This window comes from Callorhinus ursinus, unplaced genomic scaffold (assembly GCF_003265705.2).
Source record: "Callorhinus ursinus isolate GAN/ISIS: 27379988/994484 unplaced genomic scaffold, GSC_fseal_2.0 scaffold27, whole genome shotgun sequence".
In the NCBI taxonomy this organism is placed as follows: Eukaryota; Metazoa; Chordata; class Mammalia; order Carnivora; family Otariidae; genus Callorhinus; species Callorhinus ursinus.
In genome coordinates this window covers 23,224,112-23,248,140 of record NW_027397089.1, presented here as the reverse complement: position 1 = coordinate 23,248,140, position 24,029 = coordinate 23,224,112, and the positions used below count along the sequence as shown (strand labels likewise).

Genomic DNA, 24,029 nt, shown 5'->3' with positions numbered 1-24,029 from the left:
GAAGCAGGCTTCCCGCCAAGCAGGGATGTGGGGCTTGATCCCAGGACCCTGGGATCATGACCTGAGCCAAAGGCTCAGATTAACGACTGAGCCACCCGGGCGCCCCTTATCTCTACTTCTGATGAGTAAGTTACAAGATATTTAACATGAAGAGGTTGAGAATAATGTCCAGGGGCTTTTGATTCTATGTGGAGTTTTCTGGTGTTACTCAGGAGTTGTCACATGCTTTGTACCAGAGAGAAAACACGGCTCGAATGAGCAAACTGTGCCGAAAGCGATTAGCATAACATGGCCATTCCAAGGTTTAACAAACAACTAGCTACCACGATTAACAGGAAGGGCATGGAAGTTGGAGACAGGAATTTCTCCAAGATTCACAAGTACTACACAGAACATTCAAACCGAACAGAAACTATGCTCTTGGACACCTTCCTAGCATTCTTTAGGAAGATGAAATTAAAAATTAAATCAGCATCCATTGTGAATTTTTCTCGGATCATTACTTATGTGGATCATTATATATTTAAAAAAGGATAATCTAATATAGTTTTCATTGCAGAAATGTTCACTTGCTATAAATGCAGTTTTAATCTCCCAAAAACTCATGTTAAAGAGTCTTTCTAGGTATATTTTTAAAAAGATATGTGAAGTTGGTGAATGTCATCTGATTGTTAATGTTAAAATTACAGCACAAAATTCTCTTGGGATAAAGCTTATTTATATTTCAGTAGGCTTCTTAATACAAGTATGTATTCTTTGGAAATTTTAAGTATGTTAGATTTTTCCGCTATGGTCATTATCAGGGGGCCCAGGCTATGTTTCTCAACATGGGGCACATACATATACCTCTGTTCTGTATTATCAGAATTTAACTCACAGTGAGTTACTGGCTTCTGCAACAGCACATGGACATGTGTCAAGGGGGTACGATCGGGTAAAACTGATCCTTGTGAAGCATCATTTTTAATTGAAAACTTAGGGAACAAAACACTGCAGAATTAGAACAATTTAAGCTTTCTAATAGAGCAGATTTTGGATTCCACATGAATTTTAAGATAAGACAAGAAATTTTTAAAACATTGTGTTTATGGCCACCTGCTTTGGACTTCTTCACTAGCCCTCTCAGGCAGGGTATGGCATCTCTGTCAGCCTTTGGAGGATGTTTTAGGAGCCCTATGCAGCAGTTTTTAAAATGGACATAATATCCTTCTTTTTCATACCTCCAAAGGGGAGATGAATAAAAAAACTGCTTACACAAAAGACCCACCTTATTGGCAAAACAGTTTTCAATCTCGAGTTTCTTAGTATCGGCGACAATTTCTCCACTGGGTAAAATAGCATAAACCAGCAACCGGGCAGCAGGAACGATGTCTGAGTCCACTCGAAAGGAGAAGGAAAATACCCCTTTCACTGGAGAATAAAGAAAGTCCAAGGTAATTGGTTAAGAAGAGGGAAGAGTTCTCAACTTTAGAAAGAAGAGGCTCTCCAATTATTTAACTTACTCACATTTGGAGCACACTAAAGTAAGAGAAGACTTGCATTTGTACCATTGTGCACGTACACCTACATGCTGAACCAATGACAGTTTTTCCTAAAGATGTAGGATTCATTGTTCACTTCCTTTGCTTAAGTAGAGAAAAACATTTAATGCACATTTTGGTTTTAAAATTAAAAAAAAAGATTTCTTAAGAAAAAAAGAGACGGCACCTGGGTGGCTCAGTTGGTTAAGTGACTGCCTTCGGCTCAGGTCACGATCCTGGAGTCCCAGGATCGAGTCCCACATCAGGCTCCCTGCTCAGTAGGGAGTCTGCTTCTTCCTCCGGCCCTCCCCCCTTTCATGTGCTCTCTCTCTCTCTCATTCTCTCTCCCTCAAATAAATAAATAAAATCTTAAAGAAAAAGAAAGAAAAAAGTCAAGAGAGAAGAACTTCTAGACATCTTTAGTTATCTCTATTTATGATCCAAAACAACATGAGGATAATTCAAAGAATGCAACACAGTCTTTACTTCAGGCCATTTTCAATACCGCAGAGATACAAGTACAAATAATCACATACAAAACAGGGTGTGTCTCTGATTTTTATCAGACAATTCCTTGTATTTATCTTAGTGGTTTCTTTCCGTGTGCATACATAGTGCTTATAGGATAGACCCACTTAATTTTCTCATAAATGTTCTAAGTTCCTTATAGCATAAAATGCTTTAAAAATTGTAGCCGTCCTGTATCTATAGAAAATTTGAGGACAGCTTGTGGTGAAAACACACAGAAACCACAGGGTCAAAATAAATTTGACACTTCTGACTTACGTCATTCAGCATAATACCCTCTAAATCCATCTGCATTGTCGCAAATAGCAAGATTCCATTCTTTTCTTTATGGCTGAGTAGTATAGCATAGAGAATACAGTCAATAATATTGTAATAATGTTGTATGGTGATAGATGGTGACTAAACTTATCATGGTGAGCACTGAGTAATGTACAGAATTGTCGAATCAATATATTGTACACCTGAAACTAATATAACATTGTGTTAATTATACTTCCATAAAAAACTTGAAATGATAATACTAAAACCATATAAAAATCACATAAAAAGCATAACACCTTGAGGGCATCTTGAGGGCATGGACCATATTTTATTAATGTTTTTATCCAAAAGACTTATTATAGAGATACATGAAAACAGGAAGATATATTATCTTCAAATTTAGTTCTCTTCAAGGATAGTTCAAATATATAAACCTCAAATAAAGTTTAGCTATCACAAATTGTAAACAAAGAGATATCCTATCCTTCATTTATAGATCAGTTTAAAAATATTTATTGTGTACCCACTGTGTGCCAAGGACTAATGGAAAAAAATGAGGTTTCAAAGATAAAAGACAAACACATTTTAATCTTTGTAGCATGTTATTCTTCATTTTTTTCCCTGGATATTCTGAACTGTTTTGGGTAAATGAGCTTTTTGATCTCTCTAAATATGCTCTGTCAATAAAAAATTTTTATTTTATTTTTATTTTGTTTTAGTAAAATGTTAGCCTGTAATTATTCAAGTGAATAGAAAAAAGGGAAGCTACTTAGGAGATTTAGACTGGGGACATGTAACAAATAAATAGACCAAATGTATTCATCTTTTTGTAACAGACCCTTTTATTGAAAAGCCAATTATTCTTTCATCAAAGTATGATCTAAGATACAGAAATGCTGTGAACCAACTTGACTTAAGTTGGTTCACAGTATTTGAGAGAAAAAAACCCAGGAACTTGTGGAAGTACTTACTGTCTCCTTGTTCAGTGGACACTCCACTTAAGAGCAAAAGAATAGAAATGCTAACATTTACCAAGGTAGATCATATTTCAGGCCATAAAATTGTGTCTCAATAAATTTATTTTTTTAATTTTTAAAAGATTTTGTTTATTTATTTATTTATTTATTTATTTATTTATTTAGAGCATGCATGAGCAGGGGAATTGTGGTGGGGGAGAGAATCTCAAGCCGACTTTGCACTGAGTGTGGAGCTGACTTGGACCTTGGTCTCATGACCCTGAGATTATGACCTGAGCTGAAATCAGGAGTCAGGCACTTAACTGACTGGGCCACCCAGGTACCCCATGTCTCAGTAAATTTAAAAGATATGATTGCAATGGCATTAAATTAGAAATCAATAAGAAAAATTTCTGAAAAATATCTCAATACTTAGAAATTAAATAACATTTATTTTATGAACCCCTATAGTCCAAAGTAGACACTCAAAGGGAAATTTAAAAATGTTTTGAACTGAACATAAATGAAAATGTCATTTGCAAATACTTGTAAGATGCAGAGAAAGCAGTTATCTTGAGACCTAATGTTGTTTGTTTAGCCGCTTTCAAGATTTCTTGGGACTAATCACTCTTTGTCATCCTAGAAAGGATTACACCCAAGGCCCCACCAGTATCTAATTTAGATAATTGAGATGATGATATTTGGGCCTTTTGAGCTGATGAAACTTACATGAGATTTTGGACTTGATTTAATGCTATAAAGGACCGAGGCTCTTAGGGTTGTTGGAACGGGGTGAATGCATTTTGCATGTGGGATGGATGTGAATCTCTGGGGCCAGATGGCAGTTTGTGATATGTAGACTAACATCCCCTCAAGGGAGATAGCATAATCTCAAAAACTTATATATGTGATATGTTATATAGCAAAAGGGACTTTGCAAATGTGATTAAGTCAAGGACCTTGAGATGGGAAGATTATTCTGGGTTATCCAAGTGAGCCCAATATAATCACAGTGATCTTTAAAGTGGGGGCAGAAATGCAAGAGAGAGGTTTGAAGATGATGTACTTCTGGAGTTGAAGACAGAAACTGAGGAATGCAGGAGGTCCGTAAGCAAGGAAACAGATAATTAATTCCCTAGAGCTCCAGAAGGCATGCAGTCCTGCTGACACCCTGATATTAGCCCAGGGAGAGCCTGACCTACAGAACTAAGCTGATAAGTTTGCATGGTTTTAAGCCAGAAAGTGGGTGGCAATCTATTATAGTGGCAATAGGAAACGAATACAAAGACCTACATGGTCAGATTTCTCTTTGGTGATTTTCTGCGCTTTCAAATTATTTTATGCGTTTTAAAACATTTAATTATAAAATGAGTATATTTTACCTTAGGAATAAAATTTAAAATTTAGAAATGCTATAAAATGAAGAAAAAATACTAAGTGGGCTAAAATGAACCTACTATGCCATCTTTTATATTAGCTTCCTTATCTTCGGTTGATGGAAGAAGGTTTGTGATCATCATCTCTATAAAAAGTACATGTAAAATGTAAGATGTGAAATTGGGACACCTGGGTGGCTCAGTCGGTTAAGTGTCTGCCTTTGGCTCAGGTCATGATCCTGGGGTCCTGGGATCGAGTCCCGCATTGGGCTCCTTGCTCAGCAGGGAGCCTGCTTCTCCCTCTGCTTGTGCTCTCTCTCTCTCTCTCTCTGACAAATGAATAAATAAAAAATCTTTAAAAAAAAATGTAAGATGTGAAAATAACTCCATCTTGCTACAATGTTCAGGATTTGAGTATTTGAGAGAAAAAACCCAGGAACTCCTGGAAGTACTTACTGTCTCCTTGTTCAATGGACAAAACATGGCTTCCCGATTGGGAGATGCTTCCTCTTGCTTTGATCTGAAGAGGGAAATATATCCGTTATCATTTTAAAGGGCACCTCCTAAAATACGTAACATATTATGTAAAATACTTATGTAAACATATTTAAAATATATAAATAAATTATCTCACTACTCCAATCCAAAAGTTTCGAATACTCAAGTTCTCTTTCAGTGTTTTCCTACATGTATAGTGACATACCTTAAATAACAGGTATAGAAGTTTTGCAGTGTTTTAATATTTTACTTAATGTTTGCTATTTATCTTGACTATTAACTTCAAGCTTACATGTTCTTTCAATAAATATTTTAAACATACACAAAGCAATATACAGTAAAGGCAGATATAAAATATATGTTGGTATTCTCTATTGTTAAAAAACTAAATGTATTGATATTCTCTATGTACCAGGCATTGAACTAAATAATTTGGTTTTCAGATTTGATTTAATATGCACAATATTCCCATGAAATAGGTGTAAATACCATCCCTAGTATTCAGGGAAGATGATTGATATTTGTCTTTACAAATGAAATTATATTAATAGTCCAGGGTCACATAATTAGGAAGCAATAAAACTAAGATTCTAACTTACTGTCAATTTTTTTACTTTTTCAAAGAATTTTAAAAAATATTATTTATAGTTAATGTTCCTATATAGAATTTCCTACACATAAATTTTTCTTCTTAAAATGACTTACTTGAGTAACTACCAATTTTGGATCATATTTTTAGTCTTGGGACACAAATAGGTTTATTGGTCTCAAAAGTATCATACCAATTTATAATATGCCTGTCAGTGTCCTTTTCTCCTGCAATTGTTCTAGTCATGAACTTTGTAAACTATTTAGAAGCTTTATAGGTGTAAAGTGCTACTGCTTTATTGTTTTTTTTTTTCACTTCTCCAATTAAAATCAAAATTGAATATCTTCCAGAAGATTGTTTATACTTTTTTTTTTTAAAGTAGGCACCATGTGCAAAATGATCCCAACACGGGGCTTGAACTCATAACCCTGAAATCAAGACATGATCTGAGATCAATCAAGATTCGGATGCTTAATCACCAACTGAGCCACCCAGGTGCCCCAATGTTTATAATTTTTATTTCCTGTTGATTAAGTTCTTGGTTTCTTATACTTTGCTTATTTTTCTATTGAGTTCTAAGGAAAACATTCTTTTTGACTAGCAAGGCATTTTTCTTAGGTTTTTTTTCCTCTCATTCAATAATTTTCCATTGGAAATCATTAACACTAAACGTTTCAGTAGAGAGCAGAGCATACATAAGAAAATAAAGCATTAATAACTTTATTAGGAAACAACCTTTCTTTTCTTTTTTTTAAAGATTTTATTTGTTTATTTGACAGAGAGAGACACAGCCAGAGACGGAACACAAGCAGGGGAAGTGGGAGAAGAAGAAGCAACCTTCCGGCAGAGCAGGGAGCCTGATGTGGGGCTCCATCCCAGGACCCTGGGATCATGACCTGAGCCGAAGGCAGACGCTTAACGACTGAGGCACCCAGGCGCCCCAGGAAACAACTTCTCTTCAAGAAAAAAGGGTTTTCACTGATATCTTACGAAGAGCATTACTTAGGAACTCAATCTTTTTGGGGTCTACACAGTTAGGAAGAGCTACAGTGGTTTCCATTCTTACCAAATAATAGAAAGTTAATTCTTTTTCGTCCTTCAGAATCTGTCCATTCAGGATGTAATGTGCCCGGATATCCTGGATTTGTCCACAGGTCATGGTACCACCAACAAGTTCAAGGTAAACATAACTCTTGCTTGGGGAGAAAATATGCTTTACAGTGTGCTGTGCTTGTGCATGAAATTCTTCAAGCCACCAGTTATCAAAACAGAGGTTATTCTCTTTGTAAGTGACCTAGTGGAAAGATTAAAAGTCTTAAAAATGCTATTTGTTAATGTACGTTATGTATATATTTGTCACTCTAAGAGTCGTTTACTGAAGATTTTACGTGAACCATGCTTATTTGGTTCCATCAGTCTGCTTTCCCAAGTAAAGCATAATCTGTGAGTGACTTTTCCTTAAGCTTAGGGTTGTCCTATTCTGATTTAGTAGATAATATTCACTCACAGTCAGGATCAATTACTTTTTCTTAATACCCTTATGCCTATAAACTGCATAAAGATATTTAAATTTTTTATGGAAAACAATAGCAGTATGCCAAAGAAACCAAACAAAATCTAATCTGTAATGAAATTGTAAAAATATTGAATTTTACAAGGGAATTTCAAGATGATCTAATAAGTGTCTCCTGAAACTAGACCATGCTGTAAATGGAGTCTATCTAAAGTAAAAGTTTTCTGGCAAATAATATTTTCTTATAATTTAGGTCTCCGAATGGCTTAATTTCTATTTTACTCTTAATTGTAATTTCTTTTCTCCCTAGAATTTACATGCTTCCTGTATATCCTCAAATTATGTGGCCTCAGCAATCTCTTTGTAGTCCCAGATGCCCCTTCCCACTTACCGTAACTGTAAAGAGAGAAGATGTGAAGTTGGTGGTATCAATGGAAATGTTCACCAGACCGTGCTCATTTGTGGTAAGGCTGGAACGGTATGCAGTTACATCTACCCTGATGACTACAGTTTTATTGGGGATTGGTTGATCCTTCTCATCAACTAGAATAACCTAGAAGTGTGGAAGTGATAGCTGGTGTTACATAGCAATGACATCTTCCACCCTCTGTTGTGTTCACCTCTTGACCTTGGGGCCGCTGTCATTTACTGAAGATCTTAGAATCAATCTGAAAATAAGATTTGTTTTCTGGGCTCTAAACTATTTTTCTTTTTGACATTTCTATTTAGATATTCTGTGAGCCCAAAACCATTGAGAATATCCGAAAAATGGACTCATAATATCACCCTTTCCGACTCTTCATCCCCAGTGTTCTCTATCTCAGTATATGGTGCTTTTATCCATCCCATAGGTTATGCAACAATATCAAGGGCCTTTTAAAAAATCATCTTCTCTTTTGCTGACTAATGCTAACCCATGGCCAAGTGCTATCTCTTACTCTGTTAAACACATTTTATTTACTTCTCCTATTCCAGGTAAACCTGTTTAAGGTGAAATAATTATCAAGAGGTTTACAATGGAGCTGGGAGGCCCTTAAGGAGATGGGTCTTATGACCTCCTCACCGGAGGACCCATGAACTTTTGAACTGGGCCAAACTCAGCCCAAACCTCTGCAACCTGCTACAGAAGGTTTTGCTCAGGGATAGCCTTAGCAACCAATTATATTCAGCCAAGATTAGTTTTCTGCCACCAACACCAATCAAAATTCCTTATGAATAGCACATAAAAAAATTCTCCTTTGTCTTTAAAAACCTTTGATATTTGTGTTCAGGGACAGGGGGCACTATTTGAACTGCTGCCCAAATCCATGTTTCCCAAATTGTAATTCTGAGGCCCCAAATAAATGCTTTGTTTTTATATTAGCTCCTCTTTTCTCAGCTGACAAAAACACATTGTTTTTTTCCCCATCTGGTTTCCAATAGTTTTTTATTTAATCTTACACAGTTCACCCTCTTGCTACTTCATGCTTACTTCAAACCACTCTCTCTACAGCCTGAGCTCAACTGATCATGTTATTCTCCTTAAAACCTTCAGTAACTTCTCAGTCCAAAATTCTGAACATAACCTAAAAGGCCCTCAAGATCTGTTCTGGCTTACCTATAACTATCCAGCCAACCCAGTTAGTTATATCTTCTACCTCAGTCAGTCACACTCTTAGTTCTCTGCTCTTTAAAAGCTCTTTCACATTTAGGGCCTTGGCCATTCTCCCCTCTTCCTTAAATTTCTGACTAAGTCATATTCATCTTTAAGTCCTTAGTTTTCAGGGTGCCTGGGTGGCTCAGTCGTTAAGTGTCTGCCTTCGGCTCAGGTCATGGTCCCAGGGTCCTGGGATTGAGCCCCACATCGGGCTCCCTGCTTGGCGGGAAGCCTGCTTCTCCGTCTCCCACTCCCCCTGCTTGTGTTCCCTCTCTCGCTGTGTCTCTCTCTGTCAAGTAAATAAATAAAATCTTAAAAAAAAAAAAAGTCCTTAGTTTTCTCACATTCTTCTCTTGGTCCGAAATGGCCCTGCCCAATCATATCTATACATTTATTAATTTCTTGCCAATTTGATACAAAATGTGGCAACAAATGAAGAAAATATAAAATTCATAATGTCATCAACTGTGAAATACTTAGGAATTTCACAGCTAATAAAGAAATTGACTATCATCTGCCAATTGCCTATCAACTGTCAATCACTTAACAACTGTCAACTCAAAGATTAGTTACTAAAAAAGAAAACTCAAAATGCCTAGAAACCTTATATCTCTTATATGACAGAAAATTGATAGTTAACTAAATTGGATATCAGTCTGAAAACTTACCAATATTATTACCAATATTCAGCTTTGAAGCCGAAAAAAACCTTTTATTTATTTTTATTTATTTATTTATTTATTTTTTAAAATTTTTATTTATTTATTTGACAGAGAGAGAACACAAGCAGGGGGAGTGGGAGAGGGAGAAGCAGGCTTCCCGCAGAGCAGGGAGCCCGATGCGGGACTCGATCCCAGGACCTTGGGATCATGACCTGAGCCAAAGACAGACACTTAACAAGTGAGCCACCCAGGCACCCCTGAAAAAAAAACCTTTTAAAAACAAGGAAATAAAAGAGTATGCAGCCAAACTACACAGGAAAAATGTATTATAGAGGTATGTTAGGAAGTTAGCTAATAAAAGTGTGCTTTATTTTTCTGAATGTGATGGTATTTGCCTTTTTAAGTTTGTCATTTGCTGTAAATTTCCTCATTCTAAATAAATATTTATTTTTGTAATCAAGTGTACTTTTGTGGTACAAAAATTCATTTTCTTAAAGTCCACATCCCCCAAATTATGATTCTATTGAGAAGATATTTTACCTGCCCCAAAAAAGGGAGACCATGCCTATAATGTGTATCCGCTTTTGTAAATTTCAGTTTGCTTAAGGTATTTGTGATTTCACATGATCCATGCCCAGTTAATTCCAACTCTGAAAAAGAAATAAGTGAAGTTGAATTGTTCTTTAGATTCAACTCACCTCCCGCCTCCAACCCAGTTTCACTCCATCATGACAAAGTACTATCCCTATTCTATTTTTTATCCTTTCCAGAATTTTTCACACTTAGAAAATACAAGCAACTTGACATTAGTTTCACCTTCATACAAAAATTATTGTACCTAATTCCCCAATTCCTCTGGTTTCACAAGTATCTTACCGGTTCCATCTATGTTCTTAAGTTCTTCCCATCTCCTCTGTGATCTTGCTCCATTTTTGTTTGTCTCTCTCAGATCCGTCCCCTCTCCCCATGACTTTTTGCATACACCATGATTCTTCACATTGGCCTCAAAATATGCTTAAATGTCTTTCACAAACTACTTCCACAGCAAGACCCTTCTTTTGACTGTATGGCCCTTCCAGTATAGCCAAAGCCTGGTGCCTTTCCATTCAGTGAAGTGTAATCTGTGTTGTGGCTTCATCATCTAAAGCTTTATTGTTTTCCCTTATCCCTATGACTTCTAATTTTATTATGCTGGTTTATTTGACACTATGTCCTAAATGTAGTTGTTTCTGTGCTTGGGACTTTCCTTGTCTGTCTCTAGCCCCTATTTAGCAATGCTGAGTTTGCTTTCAGAATAATGGCACTTATAGATACAATTGGAATCATTCCAGATTTACATTTCTGGTCTTGATTTTGCTCTGGTTTTCTTTTAAAATTATTTTTAAAGCAGAATGAGTCAACTTCTATCTTGAAATTCCAGATTACAGTTAATTGTCTTTGACACATTCTCATCACCATAGTTCTTTCTCATCTACTCCTTATTTTTGTTAATGGCATTTCCATTTCCTAGGTCCCAGATCTGATATCTTTGGAGCAATTTTGAATAGTAATCTGTTGTATCACATGTAACAAATTGTTTCATCTAGCCTGTCCTCTTTATGTCTGCTAGAATTATATTTTCAAAATATCAATTTATTTAGAACATTCTCCTTAAATCTATCTGCCGTATTCCAAGGTTTTTAATAATAAAGTCTAATCTTTTTAGCATACAATTTACTTTTTTACACACCTTAGCCTCAATTTACATTTTTAGATTATTTTGAGACCAAACACATTTGTTTTATGCCAATCATGCATTCCCAGTCCATCATGAGCTTTCAAAATATTAGTCATTCTATATAAATCAGCTCACATGCTACTTTATAAACTTTCTTTGTCTCTATACAAGAATTAATTCTCTCTCTTCATACTCATTTGGACTTTAGTTTTTACATTTCTGGTGGAAATTTTGTTATGGTTATAAATATATACGTATGACCATATATACATATACACATATACATACATATATGCAATTTCTCTTTAGATTTCTAGATCCTTGACACTAGGGACCGTGTTATTTTCATAGTCCCCTGAAACTACAAAGCGTTTCACATGGAATGGATGTTTGATAAATGCTTAACATATTGTTGACTTAATGAATTAATAAATATTTGAAAATAACATGAACCTGTTCCATCCTCTTTGACTTTGGCTTCCACTTGTATGCTCATGTTATATCCCTTCTGTCTCAGTTGGAATACCTTAGTCTTCACGAGTTGTGTGAAACAGCCTTCACTGTCTGCCTGAAGAGAAAGAAGGAGAGTTCCTGGGTCCTCTGGTTTGCTGTCAAAAAAGTCAGTTATCAATCTGTGAAAGTTTTTCGGTGGCCAAAGGAAAGTTTACAAATATTCTGACCATCTTTTAGGGGTTGATCCTTTCCCAAGCCAAAAATGACATCAAATTTCTTCCCAAGCCAAAAATGATATCAAATGTCATCATTAATCGTTGAGTTACTCATTGCCAACCTCTGCCTTCCTCCTTCTCTTCTGAAAGCCTAGCCTGTTTCTGCCAAATTAAAGGTCCTAGTTTCAAAATGTGCCGTCGTACTCTCTCTGCATACATTGTTTGTTCCTCAAGTGATAACATTCTTTTTCTCCCATTCTTATCTTGGCCAACAGTTACTGCTCTTCTAAACGCAACTCAGATACAACATCTCCTCTGTGACCACCTTCATCTACACATCGACTAAGAATTATATTTTCTAACTGTATTTCCCCATGCCTAGGACATTAATAAAAACATATATATTTATTGAATAGATGAATCATTATAGTAATTACATTTCCAAACTAAACATTGGGACCCACATCTTAAGAAAGATTTGTTTTCATTTTTTTACTTATTTACATGAAAATATGTATTGCATAATAAAATTTAATCATATTTAATTTACTTATATTTACTTATAATTTACGTAATCATTTTTTAATTTACTCACTGGAAAATAAAAATTAATTCCTGTGTCCCTGATATATTAAAGTTTTGGCAACCTAATTTCTCTCATGTTTATCTTTCTTATTGATATTTATTTTGACATTCATCATCATATTCATCACCCTTGCTTTCCATTCATTAGCTCTCTGCAACTTTTTTTTTTCTTTTAGAGACGGAGTGCATGCATGCATGTATGGGGGAGGAGGGTAGCGAGAGAGGAAGAGGGAGGGGGAGAGAGAGAGAATCTTATGCAGACTCCACACCCAGCACAGTGCCCAAAGTGGGGCTCGATTCCACCACCCCAAGATCATGACCGGACCTGAAACCAAGAGTCGGATGCTTAACTGAACCACGCAGGCGCCCCTCTCTAAGGCTTTGAGAACTTTCTTTTCCGTACCTTTACAGTGCCCACTCGCTGCCACTGGGCTTTTATGTTACCTTTTTATGCTGGTTTCATATTCTTCCATATGAGGTTTAGATTCCATAACAAGTCATTTGATTCTCCCACTAGCCAAATTCTTTTTTTTTTTTTTTTTTTTTACGTAACCTCTTCACCCAACGTGGGGCTGGAACTCATGACCCTGAATTCAAGAGTCGCAAGCTCTACCAGCTGAGCCAGCCAAGTGCCCCCTCCCACTAACCAAATTCTTAACATCTGCCACATTCTTTTTCTATTATCTGTTTGATAAAGGCCAACTTTGGATACTTCCACATTATTTTATGCCTTTATACCTGGCATGCTGATTGCTCTCAGAAGGAAATTACAAAACTGGCCAAATAAATACCACTATAAATTCATGAACCCAACTCTCAAGTGGGCTCCTAACATTGCCAGGCAATCTTAACAATGTTTCCCTTATTCCACACGACTCTCTGTTGAACTATTTTTACCATACAGTATTGTATTCTTTTGTATTATATTCTTTCTTGCATTAAAATCCATGAGAAAACAAGATCTGGTGTTAGTGTCCTGGGGAGAATGGTTTCCATATACCTGTTGACTGAATTCTTCACAGGTATTTTGTGAATGTCTTCCATGGCAGGCATAACGCTGTTGTGAGTATTTTCTGCATACATTAATTGTCACCAGACCAGAGACAGGCTTTCCATATGTGTATCTATAACGATAAAGCAGTTATACAAAAGGATATTTGAGATAAACAACTCAGATATTTTTCACCTGATTTGATCCATTCATATATCCATCTTGTTCATATAGCAGACATACTTCCTTCCATACCATTTGTACTTTAGAAACACTTATTCTGAAACTATGTCTTAATTATCTAAGTGGACCTACGTCTACAACTCTAAGAGAAAATACTTACTGAATCATTTTGAAACACCTCTAAATGAAAAATTACCAACGTAGTTTTTCTCAGATCTTTCCTCACTTTCAGTTGAGGTTTTACCATAAGACTGTCTTATTTCCTTCTTTCCCTGCCGTCAGGTTATCTAGGTTATAATTCCAGCTTTGACAATACCTAAGTTGTTTTAGGGAAAAATTTAAGGATATGTAGACAGGGTATTTCTAGGTCTTCCCTAATTCATATGTATTTTAAGAGGATAAATGAGAACTTAAATGGGAATTTAAATATACTAGCTACATATCATATAACATATCTGTTATATATGAACAGTATCATAATGACTTAGTCTGATTCTGCCAAATTTGATGGAAGGATATGCTATGGTATGGTCTGAATATTTGCATCCCCCCAAATTTTTATGTGGAAATCCTAAACCCCAAGGATGGTAGTATTAGGGGATGAAGTCTTTGGGAGGTGCTTAGATAATGCAGGTGGAGCCCCCATGAATGTGATTGGTGCCTTTATAAAAGAGGCTCCAGAGAGATCCTTTGCCCCTTCCACCATATGAGGGCATGGCAAGAAGGCACCAGCTATGAACCAGAGAGAACCTTCACCAGAACATGACCATGCTGGCACCTTGATCTTGGATTTCTCAGCCTCTCGAACTATGAGCAACAAACTACCCACTCCGTGGTATTTTGTCATCGCAGACTGAGTGAAGTAAGACAAGATGTGAAGCCAAACGTAGTCTGTTGTTTCTCAGAGTATGCTTAATGGACCACCTACATTGAAATTACCTGAGATATGTATTGAGATTCAGAGTCCTGAATCTTTCCTTAGATTTATGATTGGAATCTTTAGACGTGGGGACCAAGGAATGTACATTTTAATTAATCACTTCCATAGATTCTGATGTTCACCTAAGTTTGAGACCTATTGCTTTGGTCCAAATTGTGAGGTAGATGAGGTTTGACTTCGATGACCCTGACCCTTTTTAAAGTTTTTTGTTTCCTCCTAATTTCTAGAAGTGCTGATAAAGCTATAAATTATTTACTAAATCTCACTTTGTTGAATGTTATCTTTAAATGTCACTCAAAGGGCTCTTCCTTCTGAAGGAAAAATCTAAACATCAAACTGGTGAGAAAGATGAAAATATGATCCTCATACTATTTTCAAAAGCAAGAGGTAAAGTGTCTCTCCTCAGTGTATGTGGAGAATGTTCTACTGAACTAAAAGGCAATCAGGGAAGAAATAACTATGACACAGCTTTTAAATTCTACATTATATAGCTATATATCTATTTAAGAAGGTCTGTTTTCCCCCCCCAATTTTCCATAGTTTAAGAAATTGGGAGCAATAAAAAAATGGGGATCATAGGATACAAAATAACACAGAGGTTATGAACATGAGCATGAACTTGAGCTGGATGTCCTGTGTTCAGTTTGGCACAGTCTCTGCCATGTACAATGTTTCATGAAGCTAGATTTTTTTTTTTAATTGCAGAAGCAATATAGGATAGTGGCAAAGAGTTCAGGGTCTGGAGCCAGACTGTTAGACTTAAATTCTAGTCTCCCATTTACTATATGTAGAAACTTGAACAAGTTTTCCATCCCCCACGTGTTATAGTCTCCTCATTTGCAAACTAAGGATAACTATTCCCATCTCACAAGGCACTTAAAACATTATCTGGCACATTTTAAGTGTTCAGTAAATGCTTTTATTGGTAGAAGTAAAAGTGTCTTATGCTGCCACCCCTGTTCCCTAGGTGGAGCTCAGGCATGTTGGAGAGAAAGTCATTCTCTAATTAAAATACTTTGAAGTCTGATAACGATTACTTGCAATGCACATAGAGTAGGGAGATAGAAATGGGATGAAAAAATGTAACTCACAGGGCACAGACGGATACCGTAAATTCTTCCTCTAGAAAACCAATAGTCTTGGGCATTTTCACTTGGACCTCAAATTTGGGCAAGACTGTTGTTAACAGAAGGAAGAAAGAGGTGAAGGTGGGTGGGCAGGATATCTTGCCAGTATTAGTAATGACTATTACAGAACCTTATAACATAGGATCACATGAAATGATTTCAATTACATTAAGATGCAGCAGGGCCTCTACTGACTACAGAGATGTGTTTATGACTATGGGTATTTGTACCAGGTAAACTTGGTTACGCTGGCCCTACATTTCCTAGAATCTTCTTTGAATTTGGTCAAGACTTAAAGATGGGAGGAAAGCAGCATCAGTAGTCTCTGAAGATCATCATGGTTAGATGTGGTGACAGGTACAGAGAGGCGAGGAAATTCCAATTTGTCCTTATTCTTCCCATGTCCAGTTCTTCCCAACTTCTTGTCCTGCTGACTAATAGAGGCCTGAGACCCACCACCAGACGCTTGATTACAGAAATACTGAAGTGGTAGAAAAGAAGACGTACAGATACATACAGTCTTCCATAAATTCTTCTAGGAAGTTTCCCTGTGCGTCCACTTTGGCGTCTGAAGTTACCCCTTGAAGGTGCTAAGTTATTCATCCCCCCCAATGCTTCAGAACTGCTTAGTAATTTCCTCTGATCCACCAGCTGCCCCCTGCTGAACGCTTACCTTCCCATCCTCTCTCACAGTTGTGTAAGGCTAGCTGTTCCTGTAATATATCCCTGTTCTATAATCTTCATGGTAGTCCAGGTGAATTTGGGGAATGATATTTTTGTGATAAGTCTCTTCATCCATGGCATGATATACTTAATTTACACAAGAAAATCCACATGATTGATAACTAGTAAGATGGCTTCAATGTCTCACCACTTTGATTAGAGTAGTCTAGGTGTAGGTCATAGACAGCCAGGAGGTACCTTCAGTTATAAGATACAGATCAACAGATGCATGCAGATATTTGTTGTATTGGTTAACAATTTCTGTTTGAATAGGGTAATGGACCTATTAAAATCTCTCTTACCTCTTACTGGCTCTGTGATTTTTGGTAAATTACTAACTGTTCTAGTATTGATGTACTCATTTATAAAATGGAGACAATATAGTATCTGCCTCAGATGGTTGATAAGAGGATTAAATGAGATAGTGCATGAAAAACGCTTAGTGAATATTTGGGTAAATAAAAAAAAAACTTGCTAATTTCCAGCTACCATATACTAGATTTTTGCTCGTACCTATGTGTAAAAACTCTTAAACTCTTAAATACTCTAATGTCATAAACGTCTTGGACACAGGCAGAATTCTTACCATATTCATTCACTTCAAAGGGGTGCTCTATTTTTTCCCCTGACTCCTTCCGCAGATTGACCTTATAAGTACCCAGAGTGGGCTCCACTGAGAGTGGGAAGGAGAGCTGGCTGAGTCCTCCTTGCAATCTGAGACTTTGCCATTGGAAAATTCGGTTCCTCTTGGGATTCTATAGGTAAAAACATTATGGGTTCACAGAAACAACTGAAATATATAATTTGAGTAGAGGGACAGCTTTTAGGGAGGGCACTTTGGGAGTTGGGTAAGAGATGGTTGGTAAATTGACACAGAAGGCACTGAGCAAAGTCTTCTAGGAATTCTACACTGAGGAAAGGGCAGCAAGGTTACCAGCTATGAGATATTACAGCTCACGATACTTCTCTTTGAAATTATGCATATCTATTTTGGTCAGAAATACTGGAAGAGTCGTGAACTTGTATCATCTCAGGGGATTTTATTCCTTCATGTACGTCTTATCCACTCTCCAAAGGATTGAAGATAGACAGGGAAAACTGTTTAGTTTTGGTGAAGTGCTAGTGGGGAGGGGGGAGGTGGCAAGGGGCATTGGCACATAACTTGTAGTAAGTCCTCATCTCGACTGAGACGCATGAGATATTACCTACCTCAATATAAACCACTGGGAACTGGAAGGAAAAAAAAATAGTATGAGTATGGGATAGAGGTTAGAAAAAGAAAGCCATGACATCAGCACTGATAAACTATCTGGTTCAGAGGAAGTGAGTGTATATTTCTTGTCCAAACAAGGAAATGTGCCCCAGTTTGGTTCACGGCACTGTACATGTTTAGTTTGGGACATACATCTCTTGAGAAGTCATGACTTTACTTTTATGAAATACTGTACAATTGAGGAAATTTATGCTAAGGTAAAAAGGGCCAAATAAGAAGTGTATTTTGCGGATGGAATTTGTCTCTGAGAAAGTCTCCATTTCTCTAAGGGAGAAATCAAGTGCACTTATTTTCTTTTGTTCAATAAAAATTACTGGATCTTTAAAAGGATAATTTCAACTGAATATTTTATTTTAATAATGCAGTTGGTGAACTGATTTCCCTGTTCTCCAGCTGTGGTACTCTTATGAGATCATATTGGTCTCAGGTTCTCCAAAAGAATGGGCTTGACATTTTTGCCTGTTTCCCCCAAACTCATCCGCTGTAGTGAGACTTACCGTTTCATTCAAAGGGTGAAAATTGACATCCACAGAGACAACGCGGAATCTCACTGAAACAGAGATTTTTCCCTTGAAACCGTCCAGTGGGAATCGGGGGGTAAATAACACAGATAATGACATGCCTGGATTTTCATGACTGCAGAATAAAGTAATAGAGAACCACACACCCACCCCTTAAAGTTGCTCTTGCTGATTTGGTTCCTGATACCTGTTTGTCCTGGTTTGTAGATGGGTTTGTCTGTTTGGACAAAGATGAGGCTGTCGACTTTTGTGATGTGCACTCTTTTCCTCTTTATGAACTGCTGGGTTGGCCCCTTCACCTCCACAGTAATCAACCCTGAGGAAGATGGTAACTCCGGAAGCTGTAAAACAGAAAAGAGCTGAAAAATCTGCGCAGACCCACTTCTGAATGTCTCAGCCTTTATGACTTTCTTATTTCTCTGGTTAGTCCTGGTGAATGAGTAAGGACTAAGTCGAGAATTATGTCCCTGGATTTATAGATTCTTATGCTTAATGTAACATGACAGTAATGCTTTGTTGATTTAAAGGGAAAATGTCACTGCAATAGAAGGAACTAGTTCTTCAAACTGTCATGAGGGTGAAGGAAATAACATGCTTTCATTTCCACAGCAATATGATGGTATTAAAATAATTATCAAATGTTATTTTCCAATGGTCAACATCAACATTCTGCGTTATCATTGGTAGTAAGCCCTGTGATTAACTATTTAATTCCTTATGTAATAAAAAGTTACAAGGACAAGACATTAACCGACGACCACTTGTGAGATCTTAAATAAGTCACTTAAATTTATGAGATTCAGTGTTTTTATGGGTAATGGCATGAACTTTATTTCCCTCACAAGTTTAAGAGCAAGCAAAATCTTTCCCATAACTACTATTACGTTTTGCATATTGCACTGGAATTGTTTGTAAATATTATGAAAGCATAGTCAGTAGAACTTCACTTTTGGAATCTAATTTGAAAGTCACTTTGTGCCTCTCAGTTTTTTCACTATGCTTTTTTATTGTCGTGTGTCCAGACACAGGCATCAGCTAATATGCTCTTCCTCTAACGAGCTTCCATATCCCGAGGAGCCATACTGACAGTGAACGGGCTGCAGTAGAAGGAGTTCTTCTCTGTCACCAGGTCTGTGAGGAGGGTTCTGATCTGCATTCCATAATGCAGAATTATGTTCAGTGTCACCGTCTCATTCAGGTGATTAAGCATGACACAAGCCTTCTCAGGGACCCCAGTGTACAGCTCTGATGGGACCAGCACCAGATACTGCCTGTGGAGAAGAAGCTTCTGGATTAATCATGGAGAAGTTAAAAAGACGTCATTATTGTGGCTGTTTTCTAGATCATCTTTTCTGTAATCACCAATCATAGAACAGAGCCAGATTTCAGCAAGAGGGTAGAGGAATGTATTCTTCAAAGCCTAATCCAAAAGATTTTACAAACTCAGAAACCTCCAACAAGTTAAACATTAATATGCTTCTCTTGTGTTGTGGGGATATTCACTCTCACAATATTTGTAAAACTATTCATAAGCTATGGATAAGCAATCCATGAGTCATTAGGTATTTTGGATAGAAATTATTTTCAGGGGCGCCTGGGTGGCTCAGTCGGTTAAGCATCTGCCTTTGGCTCAGGTCTGATCTTGGAGTCCTGGGATCAAACCCCACATCAGGCTCCCTGCTCAGCTCGGAGTCTGCTTCTCCCTCTCCCTCTCCCCCTCCCCATCTCTTTTGTGCTCTCTCTCTCTCCCTCTTCCTCAAATGAATAAAGTCTTTTTTAAAAAAGGAAATTACTTTCAAAATTAGAAATGGATCAACATGGGATATTGTTCAGCCTTAACAAAAGGAAATCTTATCATTTGCAACAACATGGATGGGCTTTGAGGTCATTATAAGAGAAATACGTTAGAGAAAGATAATATTGCATGCTGTCACTTATATGTAGAATCTTTAAAAAAAAATCAAATTCATAGAAACAGAGAATAGAATAGTGGCTGCCAGGGGCTGGGGTGGAGGGGTGTTGAAGGAAATAGGGAGAGGTTGGTAAAAGTGTACAAACTTTCATTTATAATAAGATGAAGTCTGGGGATATAATGTATGACATGGTGACTATAGTTGATAGCTCTGCATTGTAAAAATGAGATTTGCTGGAAGTAGAATTTAAATGTTTTCACAAAAAAAAAGAAGAAGAAGAAGAGTAAATACGCATGAGATGGATGTGTTAATTCACCTAATGGGAGGAATCCTTCCATTATATATGTATGTGAAACCATCACGTGGTACACTTGAAATATTTTGTAATTTTATTTGTCAATTTAAAGCTGAAAAAACTTTTTTTTTTTAAGCAACAACACAATGTGATTAACCAATTGATTATCACGGAAAGTGTTAAGAACCTATCTACAGGTGGTCTTGGGTTTCATGTGGATGACATGAATTTCCTTATTCCAGGACACTAAAGTGATAGCAATTAATAGAAAAGGAGGAGTTGAATTGCTTTGCAGTATTATTTCAGAAGCAATTTTAGCTCTTTTCTCTCTTTCATTCTGTTGGAAACCAAGCCAAACCATGCAACGCTAATCACCAAATATATTACCATGTCCACCCAGAAGAAAACATCCCTTTCTTGTTGTTCTTTACCCATCATTTACAACCACTCAAACGTGCTGTACTATGCAATGCTCTGGTTGCCCAGGACTCTCTCTCTTTCTGGAGTGTCCTTGTCTATCTGCATACATTCTATTTACTTCAATAAGACTGGTCTCAAAAAAAAAAAAAACAACTTTCTCTCTGCAGACTTAGATGATGTCCCTTCTCTTATCTCCCTTAAAGGTTCCAGGAGGAGGGAGGTTTTCTATGTGGGCATTCTCACAGAATCCTGCAATGCTTACAGCTTTTGCACTGTATTCCTTTCTCTGTGCACTATCTCCTCCTATTTTCCATACTGTGAGGTATTGAGGGCAGGGTCCACATTTTGTTAATCTGTATATTCCCAAGATCTAATGCCAGCCTCTACAGGTTTGTTGAAGAATTGAGTGATCTGACACACAAATCCTGGCTTGTCTGAAAGTCATGCATCCATCCTGGAGATCCCTGACTGAGGGAAAATACAGCCACTAAGTCATTTCACAGTGGACGAGACACTGCAGCCCTTTTCATGAGACAATAAGAAATGTATCCTTTTTTTTCCTTTTTGGCAGGAATTCTATATTATTATTTAATGAATGTTGTATAATTCTGTATTCTTATTTGGTGAAATTTTCATAAATGTTACCACCCTATGTCTCTGTGTTTTCTAGACCTGTTTCCTTTCCGCATGAGCCATAACAATTTACTGACCTTTCCAAACCCCTTGAACAGCAGATAATTTCATAGGAAATCAGAAAATAAATAAGAGAGACATATCAAGAAGCAGATAACACAATGGAAAAGAGAAGGACAATAGAATTTTCTGAAAATGTTGCTTACGGTTTTGAAGCAGTGGAAGCATCTCTGGGAAGAAGCAGGAAAAATAGAATCAAGACTGGATTGGGCAGTTGATTTCCCCTCATGGTGTGGAGAGAAAGAGGAAATAATAGGAATCTGAGTCCTTGATTCCTTGAACTCTGTTCTTGTTCCAGAACCACTGGTTTTTATTTTACCTGATGGGCAGTGAAAGTAAACTGCTAACCATTTATTTTTGTAACATATTAACTACTTCCAGTTTAAAAAAATCAATTCCAGATTATTTCTACGACCATCAGTATTCTTTGATCCACTTCTTCAAATTTTCTAAGTCTTTGAAAAATAGGACTTTTAGGCTACACTGGCTCTGATCATTAATCAGTACCTTAAATATTTTTAAGAAGAAACAAAATAAATTATATGACTTGATGAAATCAGTTAATATTCTTGACTTTCATTTTCTTTTTTTAAAAGAGCTATTAATGTAAATACATATCCCAAATCGGTTCTTAGTAGTCTGGGGAGCATCACATATTCCCCTCAGCTTCATCCTATATGGTTCTTTAATGAAACAAAGAAGTGGAATTTATCACAGGATTTTAAACAAAATATATCTGAAGACAGTCTCTCCCTTGTTTAGTGGCTTAACATTTGCATTTTATAGCTCTCTTTATGTTTGTTTGTTTATAAAGAAAATGATAGTTCATTTGGATACAACCCATGTAATATATATTATTTCTTAGTTCATTGAACATCTAGAATAAAAGCCAATTAATCCATTTTATTCCCTAAAGAAATGACCTTTATTTGATGAACATTCTTATTTAATTCTACTTTGAGCAATATAAAAATATTTTATCAGGGCTCCTAGGTGGCTCAGTCGGTTAATTGTCTGCCTTCGGCACCTGCCTTTGACTCAGGTCATGATCTTGGGGTCCTGGAATCAAGTCCCATGTTGGGCTCCTTGCTCAGTGGGGAGTCTGCTTCTCCCTCTCCCTCTGCTGCTCCCCCCGCTTGTGCTCTCTCTCTCTCTGTCAAATAAATAAATAAAATCTTAAAAAAAATGTTCTCAATAGTGATTCACCATCTTATTTGCTTTCCAAGGGAGACTGGGGTGTTAGAATCTATTTTCATGGAATCCTGAAAATAAGAAAGATCCACACTGTTACATTAATTTAACTAGGACCCCACAAATAAAGTGTGCATATTTTGAATAGAGAATCTGTTTAAACTCTAAAATAGGATGTGATGAGAAACAGACATTTCTATAGATGAAGTATATTTTGTTTTTGACATACTTTTATTTTTTTTTAAAGATCTATTTATTTGAGAGTGAGAGAGCATGAGTGAGGGGAGGGGCAGAGGGAGAGAGAGAATTTTAAGCAGGTTCCACACCCAGCTCTGAGCTGGAGGCGGGGCTCAATCTCACGACCTTAAGATCATGATCTTAAGGATCATGATCTTAAATGATCAAGATCATTTCACCTGAGTGAAATGAAGAGTCCCATGCCTAACCAACGGAGCCATCCAGGTGCCCTTTTGACTACATTTTTGTAAATGACCTGAGAGAGTGAGAAGTGATGATAATGTACGTGGCCACCTTTTGGAACTGTATGTAAAACTATAGGTATGTAAAATATTTAAATTCTAAGAAAGATAATAAACTGGGTGACATAAAGCCAAGTCAAATAGAGTAAGTTATAATAAAGCATTGTCCTGGCCCTTAGTAGTTGGCAAATGTTTGCTGAGTGAATATAACTCTTCTGTTTGATTTTGGGTCCTTCCCTCCCTAGAATCTTTATGTTCTTTTCTCTCCTGCTGAATTCCCCAGTGCTCTCCCCCTCCACTCCTGCACTGCCATAAATAATACTTACTCTCCACCCACTTAATGTGGGATTAATTTGCTTATAACAAGTAATAAATGACTTATAAGAGGTCCTAGGCATAATTAAACTTAGATGTGCAACAAACCTATATTTTGGCTAAATGACTAATAACTAAAAATAAAAATCCATCTTTGGATGAAGCAAAAATCATCATTGTAACTTGTACTCCGGGAATGGAAGAATAAATTGGGTGTCATCAACTTTATCGTTTTGATTTTTCATTGCAAATTTTATTAGGTACATTTAAAATATATATTATGTGGCATCAATAATACTTTTCTCAGCATTCTCAACTAAGACTTTTATACTCTTTGGTCTTTGATCTTTTTTCTTATATTCCCTAAAAGAATTTTATTAAACATGTAACTCCTCACACTTCTTTAACTTAAATTTTTCATCACGTGCAAGATGATAAAAAAATGTATTATAAATA

At 36.7% G+C, this 24,029-nt stretch overlaps 1 protein-coding gene across 2 annotated transcripts in view; it reads right to left on the bottom strand.

The window, feature by feature from the left end:
• The window catches only part of LOC112830045 (pregnancy zone protein-like), a 45,660-nt gene extending 23,801 nt beyond the window's left edge, over positions 1-21,859 (bottom strand). For both annotated transcript variants that reach the window (XM_073878002.1, XM_073878003.1), the window contains exons 1-14: positions 21,735-21,859; positions 19,355-19,538; positions 18,455-18,608; positions 18,244-18,296; positions 17,683-17,703; positions 17,060-17,228; positions 15,715-15,799; positions 13,510-13,633; positions 11,710-11,824; positions 10,080-10,189; positions 7,633-7,794; positions 6,795-7,022; positions 5,098-5,161; positions 1,268-1,410 (exon numbers count right to left, since the gene is read on the bottom strand). In XM_073878002.1, coding sequence (XP_073734103.1) covers positions 1,268-1,410; positions 5,098-5,161; positions 6,795-7,022; positions 7,633-7,794; positions 10,080-10,189; positions 11,710-11,824; positions 13,510-13,633; positions 15,715-15,799; positions 17,060-17,228; positions 17,683-17,703; positions 18,244-18,296; positions 18,455-18,608; positions 19,355-19,538; positions 21,735-21,817 — 1,695 coding nt within the window. In that variant the 5' untranslated portion in view covers positions 21,818-21,859. The remainder of the gene's footprint in view (positions 1-1,267; positions 1,411-5,097; positions 5,162-6,794; positions 7,023-7,632; positions 7,795-10,079; positions 10,190-11,709; positions 11,825-13,509; positions 13,634-15,714; positions 15,800-17,059; positions 17,229-17,682; positions 17,704-18,243; positions 18,297-18,454; positions 18,609-19,354; positions 19,539-21,734) is intronic.
• Positions 21,860-24,029: the final 2,170 nt, after the last annotated feature.